The sequence below is a fragment of the Chlamydomonas reinhardtii genome, chromosome 9 (genome assembly GCF_000002595.2).
Source record: "Chlamydomonas reinhardtii strain CC-503 cw92 mt+ chromosome 9, whole genome shotgun sequence".
NCBI classification, from domain to species: domain Eukaryota; kingdom Viridiplantae; phylum Chlorophyta; class Chlorophyceae; order Chlamydomonadales; family Chlamydomonadaceae; genus Chlamydomonas; species Chlamydomonas reinhardtii.
Genome location: NC_057012.1, coordinates 5,817,452 through 5,832,191, shown reverse-complemented (window position 1 = coordinate 5,832,191; position 14,740 = coordinate 5,817,452). Strand labels below are relative to the sequence as shown.

The 14,740-nt window shown below is 68.8% G+C and overlaps 2 protein-coding genes across 2 annotated transcripts; one reads left to right on the top strand and one right to left on the bottom strand.

The window, feature by feature from the left end:
* Positions 1-695: 695 nt before the first annotated feature.
* Positions 696-11,829, top strand: CHLRE_09g402182v5 (uncharacterized protein). Its single transcript, XM_043066059.1, has 14 exons — positions 696-1,148; positions 1,262-2,489; positions 2,639-2,960; positions 3,938-4,016; positions 4,493-4,525; positions 4,803-4,850; positions 5,246-6,289; positions 6,449-6,765; positions 7,096-8,152; positions 8,464-9,336; positions 9,642-9,699; positions 9,903-10,003; positions 10,224-10,296; positions 10,807-11,829. Exons 1-14 carry the CDS (start codon positions 1,080-1,082, stop codon positions 11,364-11,366), a joined length of 5,862 nt encoding a protein of 1,953 aa, XP_042921417.1. The 5' UTR covers positions 696-1,079; the 3' UTR covers positions 11,367-11,829.
* Positions 11,830-11,833: 4 nt separating this feature from the next.
* CHLRE_09g402145v5 (uncharacterized protein) lies at positions 11,834-14,485 on the bottom strand. Its single transcript, XM_001697541.2, has 4 exons — positions 13,961-14,485; positions 13,510-13,671; positions 13,062-13,161; positions 11,834-12,789 (listed from the first exon to the last, which is right to left on the bottom strand). The coding sequence occupies exons 1-4, from the start codon at positions 14,421-14,423 to the stop codon at positions 12,645-12,647; spliced, it is 870 nt and encodes a 289-aa protein (XP_001697593.1). The 5' UTR covers positions 14,424-14,485; the 3' UTR covers positions 11,834-12,644.
* Positions 14,486-14,740: the final 255 nt, after the last annotated feature.

Sequence of the window (14,740 nt, the reverse complement as noted above, 5' to 3'; positions counted from 1 at the left end):
GCCCTCCGCATTGCGGCATTGGCGGATTGGCCTGTTTGTTGAGGGAGTGAGGGACACGCACCTAAGGCGAAACTCAAGACGGGAGGCGAGCATGGCGAATTTCTAGATGCGGTGGCGCCAGCGGTGCGACAGGTGGGCCCGTGGTCGGGGCGGCTAGGGGCTGTTTGGCGCCCATGTGCGCCCCAAGCGGATGTGTCCCCCGGCCGGCAGGCTCTGGGATAAACATCCTGCGAGGGCGCCTGCGAGGGAGGTTCACCACCATTCACGCGTCCCCAGGCTGCGCCACTAGCGTGCCCTGCCGCCACCGGGAGTTCCTGCAGCAGGTATTCGTCTATAAGTCCATGCCTTGGCGTTGCGATGAGCCGGTTAATTGGGGGGGGGGGGTTGCGGTCCGGCCCGTCTGCCCCGTCGGTACTGCGGGCTTCCGCTCCGGCGACCCCCCGCGCTAATGCCCATAGTACGCTACTACAATGTCGGCCTGTCGGGTTGGACCGACACCAAACGCAGCCTGTCGGGTCAACCCTGACGCGCCTGTATGCACAGATGCGCACGTCTAACCCATCCAGGCCCCCGCACTGCCGAACGCGCGCGCCCTCGCGGCATGCACTAAGGGGGATGAACATCCTGGGAGGGGCCTCGGAGGGCAGGGGAGGGAGGCGTGCCAGGCACTGAGGCACATTGGGGCCACGATGGCAGCGACATCAGCAGGATACGCATGATGACCTGGCTTATCATTTGCTTGCTACTTGAAATCATTCGGCAGCATTCTTCGGCACTTGACGTTTTGGCGCGAACCGCTTTGGACTGTCACAGAGTTGTTGATCCCGCTGCGTATACAACTATAATTGTACCAATCTTTGGAGGTGGTGACCTGGACTAGGGCCTGCCTTTTGGGCGGGCAATTCGAGGCCCAGTTCTGAAGTTTGCTGCTCGCCTGCAAACGCGATGTTCATTTAGTAAATTTTTAAGCCTCTAAAGGATTTGCAGTTTACCGTCTCGTAAACACGCTGCCTGCGCCCAAGCCATCGCACAGCATGGAAGCGTGTTTGGCAGGCTCGGCGCGTGGATAAGCGACTGATATGGACGACGAGGACGACGAATTCTTCAGCCGTGTTGATGTAGATTCGTTGGTACACGCTGCTTACAGGGTGAGGCTCCAGCGGCTGGGCGGGCCACAACTCTTGACGCTTTTACCCTGGTGGGGTGTGCGCGTGTTGGTAGTTTTGCTGGTCTTGACCTGCTTTGGCCATGCATCCTGCAGGCATCACAGCACCCGCCGAGCGGCCTCCAGGCTCGCCCGCCTGAATCCGGCGTCACACAGCCACAGCCGCCCTCTGGCGGCCCCACCGCCCAGATCCCACCCCGTGGGGGTTTGCAGCAGCAGCAGCAGCAGCAGCAGCAGCAGCAGGCGCCACCCATACCACCACAGCAGCCGCCCCAGCCGCGCGTTAGCGGGAACGGCACCGGCCTGCTGCCAGCCTACTCCAACCCTAATCAGCCGCCCCAGCCCTACACTGGCGCCGCCGCCACCGCCGCCGCCGCCGCCGCTGCCGCCGCACCACCAGCGGGGCCGCAGCCCTATGGCGGCGTCGGCAACGGCCTCCCTGCCAACCAGGGGCTTGGGGCTGGGGCCCCGTACTCAGCAGTAGCAGCCGCCGGCGCTACAGGCGCAGCAGTAGCATCAGGACCGGCAGTAGCATCAGGACCGGCAGTAGCATCAGGAGCAGCAGGCGCAAGGCCAGCTGGTGTCGGCAACGTGTCTACTGCCGGCGTGGCGGCCTGGCCCGGTGGCGCCGGCAACGCCGCGCCCGCTGCCAACGGGGCGCCGGGGGCGGCAGTAGCCGCAGGATCGGCAGACGCTTCCGGTGTTGCCATGTCGCAGCGACCTAACCAGCAGCCTAGGCCTTACGGCGGCCCTCCCGGCAGTGGCGGCGGCGGCGGCGGCGGCGGCGGCGGTCCTCCAGGCAATGGAGGTGGCCGCGGCCCGGCGGGCTCGGCCCTGTCTGCGGCCGCGGCCTCGCAGCGCCAGTACTCCCAACACCCCCACCCGCACGCCCAGCATCCTCAGCACCCGCAGCACCCACAGCACGCACAGCAGCAGCAGCAGCAGCAGCAGCAGCAGCTGCACCGCCCGGCTCCGGGCGGCCCACCGGGGGGCGGCAAGGCGCTGAGCCTGGGGCAGCAGCTGGGACTGGCGAGGGTGGGGCCGGGGCCCGGGCCGGGGCACGGCGGCGGTGGTGGTGTGTGGGGTGGCGGCGGCGGTGGTGGGCCGGGGCCCGGAGGAGCGCCGTATGGTGGTGGCGGCGGCGGCGGACCGGGTCTGGGTGCGGGTCCGGGCCGGTATGTGACAGGTGCCTACCCGCCCGGGGCCGGGCAGCAGCAGCAACAGCAGCAGCAGCATCCACAGCAGCACATGCAGCACCTACACCACCAGCAGCAGCAGCAACAGCAGCAGCAGCAGCAACAGCAGGTGGCGGGGCCGACCGGCGGTGAGCTGCGGCTGCCACCATGACTGCAGTCTAGGTTGTCTTGCGCCCTCTCTTTACAGCATTGCACGCCCCAACGGCCTGTGCTCATGTCACCATCTCTTCATATCACCATAACTTCTGACCGGCCCTGTCTGTGTTGCCGCCCGCAGGCTGGAGTGCGCCAGCGGCGCCGGGAGCAGGCGCAGGGCCGGCGGTGGGCGTGGGCGCTGCGCCCGGCGGGCAGGGAGGCGGCGTGGGCGGCCCGCCGCAGCCGCCGACCGGCACAGTGGTGTTCAGCCAACAGCAGCCCCAGCCCCACTACCCGCACCAGCCGAGGCCCGGGGCTCCGCAGCAACAGGGCATGGGCATGCCGCCGCCGGGAGCAGCGGCTGCGGGCCCAGCGGTCGGCGTGGGGGCGGCGGCGGGCGGCGGCGGCGGCATGCTGGTCGGGATGCCCACACCGGACGGCGTGGCCCAGTGGGAAAAGGAAGTGTGAGTGTGGGCAGTGGCGTGGCGTGGCTTAGTTTGGGCCAAAGGGAGGACGGCGGCACGGTCCAATGTATACGTGCGGCGCCCCTGCAGTGACGGGGACACGGGGGCTTCCATCGTGTTGGCAACCAAGGCCTGGGGCTGGTCGGCGCTCTCTGCGTGTGTGTGGTGTGTGTATGTGTGTGTGTGTGTGTGTGTGTGTGTGTGTGTGTGTGTGTGTGTGTGTGTGTGTGTGTGTGTGTGTGTGTGTGTTGAAAAGAAAACAACAAAACGAAGCCCGCCCAGACGGCGCGACGGAGTTACTTACGGATACCTACCGATACCGAGCGTCTTGTAGCCGCGTCGACCCCGGTAGTCATACTTACCCGCAAAAAGCCTGGAACCCCCCCCCCCCCCTCGGGCGATCGACGAACGACCTGACCCCGAGTGGCACCCATATGCATTGTATGCGCCGCGCCCTGGGCGCGCTACAACGGTGACCCAGCACGCCTAATGCCCTGATTCCCGCCCACTGGTCGTAGTCGAGCTCACCTACGGGTGATAGAGGAATTGCAGGCACAGGGGCGGCAGCGAGCAAGTGTCACGAGCAGGGAAAATGGCGACAGCGATGTTAAGGGCGGCGTGCAGCAAGCAAGCTAGGACACGCATCCCAGTCCCGGCCCGCTAATGATTGCTGGAAAAGAGAGCGAGGCTGTGGTCGTCGAGAAACTTATAAGGAGTCATCGGCTGCATGGGGTCAAGTCGGCGGGCGTCGGTTGCGGAGCACTAGAAAGCAGCGAACCCCCGGAGCTGCTGGACGTGGGCTAGTGTGTGCGAGTGTGTGGCGCCGTGTGTGTGTGTGTGTGTGGTCAATCGCCACCGCCACCGCCTCGCCCAACCCTCGCGCCTTGTTACCACCCCTGTCATCCGTGTCTTGTCCCCTGCCTTCTAACCCCTCCACCTGCCACCCCGCCTGCTGCCGCCCCGCCTCGCGGCTGCAGCCAGGGCCGGCTGGCGGCTCAGGCGGAGGCGGAGCGGCTGCGGCGTGAGAACGAGGAGATGAGGCAGGCCATGGCCAAGGTGGGGGGAGGAGGAGGTGGGGTTTAGTTGCCCGAGCCCGAGAGCCGAAACAAATAGGGGCTGGTGGGGGCGGTTGGGCGGGGTGGGGTGGGGTGGGGGCGGCTGTGGTGGTGGTTGTAGAGGTTGCGGTGCAGGAGTGGGAGGTTGGTGTGGGTTCGCGGCCGTAGCCGCACGCCCGGGGCTGCAGGGCAGGAGCTCGGGGCGGCATACGGCGGGCTTGTGCTGCACGACTACCGCACGGCTGCCGCCACACATGCGCAGCCACACATGCGCAGCCATACATGCGCAGCCGTACATGCGCAGCCACACATGCGCAGCCATACATGCGCAGCCACACATGCGCAGTGGCTAGCTAGTTGCTAGTTGCTGTGTCCATGGCGGCGACACCGTGATCTTGGCTGCCGCGGCTGGTACGGCATTGTTCCCTCACTCCTGACGTCCATGCCGCGTGTGCTCACCTGCCTGTGTGGGCGCAGGAGCAAACCCAGAAGTCCCACATGCAGATGGAGGTGCGTGGGCACACGGGGGCGGAGGAGGGGCACGGCGGGTCACAAGCTTACAGGGACAGGCCACGCGTGGGGCTTGCCAGGCTTGCGCTTGGAGTGTGATGGTGGAGGGACGCCAAGGGTGTTGTGTCTGGATGCCGGGATTCCTCAAAGTGGTGTCTGCTGTGCCGTGGCCCTGCCCCCCGCCCCTTCATCTCGTCTCAATTCATGATGCATGCCCCCCCCCCACTTCCTTAACTAATCATGCATGCCCCCCCCCCCGCCCCTTCCCGCTCCACAGAAGGAGGAGAGCGACCGCCGGGCGCGCGACTCCAGCAAAGCAGCACGGGTAGGTCGGGGCCAAGGGCACGCAGGGGAAGAGCTGGGTTGGGGGGTGGTTGGGGTGGTTGTGGCGCTCTGGGCCCATAGGACAGCGCGCAGAGGGCGGTGTAGTTGTCTGCTTGACGAAGGTGGCGCGTGTGCGGGAAGGAGGTGATGTGTGGAGGGGAGTCCGTGAGCGTGGGAGTGGTCGGTGAGGGGTCCGTCTGCATCACTGTACGGCATGGCACCAGGCTGCCTGCTCGAGCCGTGGCTAAGAGCACGGTTAACATGGAGGCCCCCGCGAGTCCGAACACAGCCGCGCAGCCATTGAGCAGTCGAAAACACCACGTGTGCTTGCATATTGTTGCGTGCCTGTCTGTCGTGCGACGTCGTACAACGTCGTGCCCCGACGCCCCACCGCAGGAGGAGCGCGAGAGGCGGGAGCGGGCGGAGCGGGAGCTGCAGGCCATGCAGCTGCGCATGCAGGAGCTGCAGGCGGAGGCGCACAAGCGGGCCGCCGCGGCGCCTGTGGCCCCCGGTGCCGGTGCGGGTGTCGGTGCGGGTGCGGGTGCGGGTGCGGGTGCAGGTGGTGGGGCCGGCAGCGCGGCCGCTCGCACGCCGCCGCCGCGAGGCAGTGGCGCGGGCGGGCCGGCGGGCCCCGGCTCTGGCTCGGCGGGCCGGCGGCGGGGCACTCTGGACCCGGGTCATCCGCTGGCGGCGGTGGCGGCGGCCCGGCAGCAGCAGCAGCAGCAGCAGCAGCCGGAGCAGCAGCAGCAGCAGCAGCCGGAGCAGCAATATCCTGCCATGTTGGAAGATGTGGGTGATGTACCCATGCAGGATGTGCCGCCGGTGCCGGCAAAGCAGCAGTCCATGGCTGCGGCGGCGCCGGCGGCGGCGCCGGTGGCGGCGCCGCCCGCGGTGGCGGCAGTAGCGCCGGCGGCAGCAGTGTGGACAGCGCCGCCGCCGCCACCGCCGCCGCCGCCGCCGCCGCCTCTGGTACTGACGGCGGTGGACGCGCTCCGCGTTGCCCGCGTGCCGCTGTGGCAGCAGCTGTGGTGCGGCGCGGGAGATGCGCTGACCGCGCTGCTACAGCCGCCGTCGGCGCTACTGCCGCCGTCTCTTGCAGAAGTGCTTGCCGGCGCCAGCCCGGCGGCGGTGGCCGCCGCCGTGGTCAAGGCGGCGGCGATGGCGGCGGGCCTGACGTCAATGCAGTCAGCGGCATCGCAGGCGTCGCTCGTGTCAGGTGTCGCCGCCAGGGCGGCGGCGGCCGCCGCCGCCAAGGCCGCGGCAACGGCGGCGGGTGGTGGCGGCGGTGGCGGTGATGGCGGCGCGGCGGCGGCGGCGGCGGCGGGGCCGCTGGCGGCGGCGGTGGCGGCGCTGGCGGCGGTGCAGGCGGAGGTGCGCGAGGTGGCGGCGGCGCGCGGCGACGGCGCTGGGCTGGCGGTGGCGCTGACGGTCCTGCTGCGGGTGAGTGGTGTGCGGCGGCGCGCCTTGAGGGCAGGCATGGGTTGTCCGTGCCATGGCGTTGTGTACGGTGTAAGGGGGGGGGGCATGCTTTGATGTGTTTGCGGAGATGCACGGGTACGGTGATCATGCGGCTTCCTCTGCGCCCGCTCTTATCCTCAGGAGCTATCGTGCGGCCTTGGGTCGGCTACTGCGGCCGCGGCCAGCAGCCGGACCAGCACCGGCGGCAACGCTGGCGGCGGCGGCAACGCTGGCGGCGGCGGCGCCGCGGGCGCCAGCACAAGCGTTGCCGCAGCAAAAGCCGGGCCGAAGGCCTCCAAAGCCGCTGGCGCCGCTGCTTGCTCGGAGCCGTCTAGTGCGGGTGCAGCGCCCGCCGTCAGCCCCGCGGGTCTGGCGGCGTGCCGGCGGGCGCTGCGGCCGCTGGTGCTGCGCTGTGTGGAGCTGCTGGCGGCGCTGTGGGAGGCCAGCGCGGCGGCCAGGTGGGGGGCGGGCACGGGTTGGCGGGCTCGGGCGTGGGCGCGGGTTGGCGGGTAGGGCACGGGTGCGGGCGCGGGCGCATGCGCGCGCACGGGCGCGGGCGCGGGTTGTCGGGCAGGGCTCTGTGAGCGGCGCTTCACGCTGCCATCGAGAGTGGGAAACCTTTACTGTCATCCAGAGTGGTGGGACGTAGTGTGGTTGGATGTGGGACGGTATGGGAAGCAGGGGGATTGATGGTCTGCAGGCCATTGCAGACGGGTTTTGGTGTGGAGGTGCGACGTTGGGAGTGAGACCGACTTAAACCCATGCTATGTGCATCGTTGCTGTGACAGGGCGGCCGTGGGTGCCGAGCCACCCACAGCCTTTGCCGCCGCCTGCGGGCCAGCAGCACCCGCCGCAGCGGCAGCAGCGGCAATGGAGGTGGAGGGCGCGGCGGGCGCACCAGCAGCGGCAGCGGCGGCGGCGGCACCGGCGGCACCGGCGGCACCGGCGGAGCGGTTGGCAGGCCTGCTGCTGCAGGGCCCGGGCGGGGTGCGGCCCGGCGAGGTGTGGCGAGGCGGGCTGCCGTACCTGCTGCTGCCGGCGGCGGCGTCGGCAGGTGCCGCCGCCGCCACCGCGGCAGTAGCATGCGGCGCCGCCGCCAGAGGTGCGAACGGTGGTGCGGATGCGGCTGGGCCCGGACCAGGCAGCATGGCGGCGGCGGTGGCGGCGGCGCGAGTGGCCCGGCGGCAGATGTTGCGGGAGCACGTGTACGGCAGGGCGGGCGGCGTGTACAGCGGCTCGGCGGCGGCGGCGGCGGCAGCAGGCGGCGGAGCCGACGGCGGCGGCAGCGGCGGCGGCAGTGGCAGGCCCAGCGGCGGCGGCGCCGCTGCCAGCGGAGCGGTTGGCGGCGGCGGCGGCGCAGCAGGCGGCGGCGTTGCTGGCGCGATGGGCTTCATTGCGTCGCCGTGGCAGGCGCCGTCGGCAGCTGAAGGCACCGCCACCACCTCCGGCGCCGCCACCAGTGCCACCGTGCCGGGCGCAAGCAGCAGCAACACCGCCGCCGCTGGCAACGACCCCTCAACCACCAGCAACAACGCTGCCGCCGCCACCGCCGCCGCCGCTGCCGCCAACCTGTACGACACGGTACGGCTGCTGCTCCACGTGACGTCCGTATTCGGCGATGCGGTGGTTCCAGCGGCGGCGGAGGCGGCGGCGGAAGCTGCGAAGAAGCAGCGCCTGTCGGCGGCGGCGGCGGCCGCCGCCACCAGCGGCATCGCCGACGCCGCCCGGGCGGAGGCGGCGGCGGCGGCGGGGCTGGCGGCGGCGGGGCACGTGGATGTACTGCCAGCGGTGGCGGAGGCGCTGGCGGCGCTGGCGGCGGGGCTACCGGCCATGACTGGCCGCGAGGTGGGGCGGGGGGGGGAGGCGCTGCGTGCAGGGGTCCAAGCTTGACATCGAGAAGAAGTGCTGTTGGCGTTCGCCGTGTGTGTGTTGCTGTAAGACAATGGCGTGCTGGAGTCTTAACTTGGGGCGCCATCTCATTCTTACTGTGGGTTAGCTCTGCGCGTTGCTTTGGAACAACGGGAGTGCCTGCCTCCGAAGAATGGCGTGCCTGCATTTGCATACGCTGCATATGACCTGCATATGCCTGGGAATGTACGCCGCATCAAGAAACACCTCTCACCGGCTCCCTGTGTCCTGCCCGGTTTTTTGCGCAGGCGCTGCTCCCGGCCCTGGTGCACGCTCCGCTGCTGCTGGCACCGCTGCTGGCCCGGCCGGGCCCCGCCGCGCGCTCCGCCGCCGCGGCGCTGCTGCACAGACTGCTGGAGTGCCCCGCCTGCGCGGCAGTGCTGGCGGCGGCGGCCGGCGTGGACGGCTACCGCGGCGCCGCCGCCGCGGCGGCCGCCGCGGTGTCAGCGGCGTCGGCGACAGCCGCCGTCGCCGCCGCCGCCGCCGCCGCCAAGGCGCGCAGTGCGGGCGGGCTGCACCTGACGTCAGCAGCAGCAGTAGTAGCAGTAGCAGCGGGTGGGAGCGGCGCCGCAGCAGTAATGCCACCGCCGCCGAGGCCGCGGCTGCCGCGGCAGGACTCGAGCACACGCATGGACGTGGACTCGGGCGCGGGCAGTGGTGGCAGTGGTGGCAGTGGTGGCAGTGGTGGCGGCGGTGGCGGCGGTGGCAGTGGTGGCAGTGGTGGCGGCGGTGGCGGCGGTGGCATGAGGGACGGCTCCTGGACGGCGGCGGCTGACCCGCTGGCGGCGTACGGGGTGGGGCCCGAGGGCATGGCGCCCGAGGCCGCCGTGCAGCTGCTGCTAGCTGCCTTGGATGCCCTGGAACCGGAGGAGTGGGGCGGCGCCAGTAGCAGCAGCAGCAGCAGCAGCAGTGGAGGCGGCGGCGGCGGCGGCGGCAGTGGTGGCCGCAGCGGGAGCAGCAGGGGCAGGGGCGCTGGCTGTAGCAGTGGCGGCGGCGGCGGCTGTAGCAGGGCCTGGGGTCCCTACGAGGCCTCCCGGCGGCTGTTGGCGCTGCTGGCGCTGTTGCTGGAGTGCGGGCATGAGGCGCTGCTGGCAGCGGCGTGTGTGGAGCCGTGGCTGGAGGTGAGGCGCTCACAGGGGGAAGGGTGCGGAGGAGTGTGTGTCCGTGTGTGTGGCTGATGTGTCGCACTCTGATAGAGTAGTGTGCAGGCCGCTGAAATAGAACGTTGGCTGGAAGGCATGCGGTGTAAGGATAGCCAGGGGGAAGAAGGGCCGGCGGGTACCCACAAGTGCTGTTCTGATGCCGAGTTTCCTACCTCCTTCGCCCCACCCCCGCCTCTAGCCAGTCATGCCGGGAACGCCTCGCCCCCTCGCCCCCCCGCCCCCTCGCCCCCACCCACCCTCGCCTCCTCGCCCCCTCGCCCCAGAACTACGGGCTGGCTCAGCGGCTGCTGGCGCTGGCGGACTCGGCTGCGGCGCCGCCAGGTGACACCCGCCGCCGCCGCCGCCCTTGGCACACCCCTACTACTTGATCGCGGGGGCTTAGAGGGTGTTGCCATGCCTGCGTCGGCGTGCCCCAACTGCTTGCCCCTCCCCTGTTCCCCTCCCCCACTTCTTCTACACCTAATCATGATTGGAAAACCCCTCTCCCCTCCCCTCTCCACCCCCCAAACAATGCCCCTCATCAGGCTCGCACTCGCCGCTGGACCCGGTGTTCCCCACCCCCCACGACCCCACCCTCACAGCCGCCACCGCAGGCCGCTGCGTGCCGCCCGCCGAGTGGCTGCAGGTGGGTGTGGGTGTGGGTGTAAAGGCGAGGGGGGCTGGTGTGCAGCTGGCGGGCATGGGGGCTGGTCTGTTGCGGATGGATGGACGAGCGACCCGCAGCCTCGCTACCTTAACGCCCTGCTGACTGCCTTTAGTTTCCTATAGTTTGGCTTGGCCTGGTTTAGTTTGGGCTGGTATTCACAACCCTCCCCACCTGCCGCCCCCTCCCTCCCCCCCCCCAGCGGCTGCGGCTGGCGCACGAGTCTCTGCTGCTGCTCAAGGAGCTGCTCACCGGCGCGGCGGAGGAGGCCACACGTGAGTAGTGGGCAGAGGTGCAGGGAGGTGCAGGGAGGTGCAGGGAGGCGCAGTTAGCGGTGCAGCCAGCAGTGCGGGGCACTACACCACAATGCGGTGCAGTGTGGTGCCGCATGGAGCGACTCATCGCCGTGCTAGCTCATGTGTGAAGGACGCGCCAGCCATAAAAAGCAGCGGCGATATACGTATGTCGCTCTGCCCCTTACCCCTCACATGTCAACGTCCACTGCTTTCAAGATGCCACGCCTCTCACACATCACTCCACCCTGCTGTCACACCCTCACGCCTCAACACCCTCACCCACTCGCGCCCTCTCTAACTGTTGACTGTGAATCCCGGACAAGCCCGCGCCTGCCTCTCGACCCCGCCCATAACTACACACACCCACGCCCCCACAACCCCGCCCACCCACCCTTCCACAACCATGCCCACAACCACACACCCGCCCACAACCATACCCGCTCACCCACAACCACACACACACTACACCCTCTACGCCCGCCCCCACAGGCCGCGCGGCGCTGCTGGACCTGACCTGCACCGCCCCCGGCTCCGACGCCGTGCAGCTGCTGGAGCTGGGCACCGCGAGACTGGCGGCCTGGCAGCAGGCGCCGCCGCAGCTGCTGGCGGCGGCGCTGGAACCAGGAGGAGGGGGCGGAGGAGGCGCAGGTGCGGGAGGGCGCGCGTTGGGGCTGGCGCCCTGGGCGGCGCGGCTGGCGAGGGGCGGGGGATCGGCGGCGGCGGCGGCTGGCGCCGCCGCCGCAGCGGGCGTGGCGTGGGGTGCTGCTGGCGGCGGGGTGGCGGCGGGAGTGGGGGCGGGGGTGGGTTGTAGTGTGGAGGGCGTGGCGGCGCTGGCGGCAAGTGTGCGGCGGCGCTGGGACTTCCTGCTGAACCAGCAGGCTGTGCAGCAGGCGCAGCGGCAGCGGCAGCAGCTGGCGGCGCAGGCGGCGCAGGCGGCACAGGCGGCACAGGCGCAGGCGCAGGCGCAGGCGGCGCAGGCAGCCGAGGCCGGGGCGGGGGCGGGGGGTGGGGTTGCGGCCGGTGTGGCGGCGGTGCCTCAAAAGCCGTAGAAGCGGTTGGGCAGGCTGGGCAGGCGGGTGGGAGGAGGCTGGGGTCGTGTCACGGATATGGATAACTGGGATGAGGTTGGCGGGCGCCAGCAGCAGCAGCGGCGGCAAAGTAAGGGTGTTGCTCGCTCAGGAGATGGAGCTGGGGGGCGGCGGAGCAAGGTGGCGGAGCAGGATGTGGAGCGCGCGGTGTGTGCAAACTGCGTGCGTGCTTTGTGGTTGCAGAGGCAATGGTGCCAGTACTGCTGTACTGCCAGCGGTGTCGTTTTTGATTCATGTCGCCGAGCGAGCTGCCTAGCTGGCGTGCGTTGTGTATGCAGGGGTACGCGGTGACGTCTGCGGTGATGTTGGCTAGGTGTTCGGCGTACCGTGTGAGGCAGGACATGCGTGCGAGCCGGCAGGGATTTTGCGTCAGGGCCTTCAGTCGGTGCAAGGGGTGGAAGTTCTGTTGTAATATGGTGAATGCTACAACCTGTGGGGACGGCTACAACCTCCCTGTGCAAATGCACCTCTGCGCAAATGCGATGGCCGGGGCCACGCGGGGCCTGATTGGGGTACCGTACTCCGATGTCCGACCTTGCCCGTGCAAAACAAGGCAGCTCGCTCGAAACTTCGTGATGCTTGCTTCTATATGCTTACTTGCCAGCTGTCATCATGCACATGAGCTAGCACACCAACAATTGTTATTCCTACATCTCATTCGTACGGCCTGATCCCCCAACCCGTTCCTAGACTTTACTATCTCGTACCGCCCGCTGGCTGCGCCATGTGCTCCATCTCTTGCGGATGTCTGAATAGGTAGCTTGCAACCAGATTCCATCAATTGCCCAACGGTCAACCGCAAGCCCGCATGCCCGCGAATCCTGTGATGCCGGCTATCGTGTCGGGCCCTCCTCTCCAGCGGCACACAGCGTTTTGCCCCTGGAAGATGCAAGCCCTGGAGCGGCATACACACACGCGCACACACACACGCACACGCACACACACAAACACACACACACACAAACACACACACACGCACACGTCTCATACACGCCCCACACAGAGACACGCATATAGCCCCAAACGCCAACCCCAATATCAATCCCACCCCCACACGCAGCGCCCCCACAATTCAGCACTACGGCCCATCATAGACCTCATCTAGGCCCCACAACCAAGCCAGTGCTACTCCCACACATACACACTAAACCAGCGCGTATTATTTTCCCTTGTGCTCATTAACACTAGGCCACCACCACCACCACCACTACCAGACGAACCCCCCTCCACGCCCACGCCCTACAGGCTGCATGGCGGCACGTTGATGCCCTGCCCCGCCTGCAGTGCCCCCGCGCCGGGGTTGACCAGCCGCAGCCCCTCGCAGCTGGTGCCGAACTGCGGAGCCAGGTCACACAGCTCGCAGGCGCGAGGCACCGTGAAGCGCCTGGGCGGATGGGCGAGGGGGTGGGAGATGGTGGGTGGGTGGAAAGATGGTGGGAGGGGAAGGGAAGGGAAGGGAAGGGAAGGGAGGGGAGGGGAAGGGGAGTGTGTGGCAGGAATAGCAGGTACGATGGTGTGTGTATGTGTGTACGTGACGCCCGCGGCAACGTCGTCATATCACATCACATCACGCACGCGTCTGGCCAGGTCTGGCAACCACAATGGTGCGTAACGCACCGGCCCCACCCCACCCCACCCCGGCCCCACCCCACCCACCTGCAGCTGAGGGCGGAGGAGGTGGCGGAGGCCTGTGCGCCGCAGCCGGCCAGAGAGCTCAGCCCCGCGCCGCCCACCGCCGCACTGTTGGCGCCAGCCTCTGCAGCGTGCACATGTTCAGGAGGAGGGGTGCGTGTACGTGGGCTCCGGCGGTGCGGCGGCGGTGCGTGGTGTGTTGCGCAATCAAAACGCATTAGGGGACAACAGCAGCAGGTGATGACGCATGCATGGACAGCGTGTGCAAGGCAAAACACAAATGCTTGCACTTGCGTTTCGCTGGACGGGGGGTTGCTAGTACAATAGTTGCAATTGCCGCCGCCCCTGCCTGCTGCGTCACTACCCGCCGTCGCCCCGCATGTAAATATGTGTTTGGAGCACAGTCGCATTAAAGCACTTTATCAACAGCAGCACTAGTAGCAAGGTGCGTGTTCAACCCCACGGTACTCACGTGCGTTGCTGCTGCTGCCGCCGCCGCCGCCACCCAGGGAAAATGCGTTGGAGTCGGACGCCGCCTGCGCCAGGCACTGCGCGCCGCTGCCGCCGCCGCCGCCGCCGCTGCCAGACAGGAGGCCGAAGCGGCCGGCGTTGGACTGTGCAAAGGCCTCAGCGGCTGAGGGCGAGGTAGGGAGATGGCACGGTGTGTGTGTATGTGTTGGGGGCGGGGGCGGCGGGGACGACCGGGGAACTAATGCACGGTGCAACGGAAGTTGGGTGCGTGAGGAAGGGCTGGCTTGAGGCTAGATGCACGCAGCACGCTGCCGGCAGCACCCAGCACGCATTCCCCCTGGTCCCCTGCACCTGGCTCCCTTGCCCCCGGCCCCCAAGCCCCCTAGTCCTCTAGTTCCCCTACCTCCCCACCCCTCCCTAGCAGCCTCCCCTTCCTTGTACAACACACTCACCCGCCTGCGCGCTGGCTGAGGAGCCGCCGCCGCCGAAGCCTCCGATGCCTCCCACGCCGCCAGCAGCCGCGCCCGCGTTGGCGCCCGCTCCCGCATTGGCGCCGTTGACGAGGTTGCCCAGGTTTCCAAAATTGGCGCCGCCGAAAGACGCCGCCTGCGCGCCGGCGGCCGCTTGGGCCCCCGACTGGGCTCCGCCGAAGCCGGTGCCGACGCCAGGCAGGAAGTTGTTTCCGCCGGAGGCTGCGCCGGCGTTGGCGCCGGCATTGGCGCCGGCGGCGGAGCCGGAGCCAAAGCCGAAGCCGGGAAGCTGAGCCAGGCCGCGGCCGGCGGCGTGGGCGACTGGCGGCGTCAGCAGCAGCGGCGGCGCGAGGCACGTGAAGGCAAGGAGGAGGAGCAGCACAGAGCCGGCGGCGGCAGCCGGCACCGCGAGCAGAGAGGTGGTGCGCGACTGGCGTGGCGCCATTTTTTCAGTTTTCGGTTGGTTGGAGGGAGGTGGCGCGTGCTGTTGCGCGTGGGATGGCGAATTTCGGACTGGCGGGTTGTGCGAGCAACTGAAAAGGAGCGCAGACTGGGGACGGCGGCCTCGTAAGCGGTGCCGGCAGCCAGCTTTCCAGACGGAGGAAGATGGGCCCCTTCATCACCCTGACCCATGGGGCATACGAGGTTGCGGTTTCGTTTCCCGCTGACAAACCCGACAACCCCTTTTCGCTTCCCTCTTCCCGGCGCATTCCCTTTGCCCCCAGCTTACCCGCAAGCCCCCTCATTTGGCATCCGGCCCCG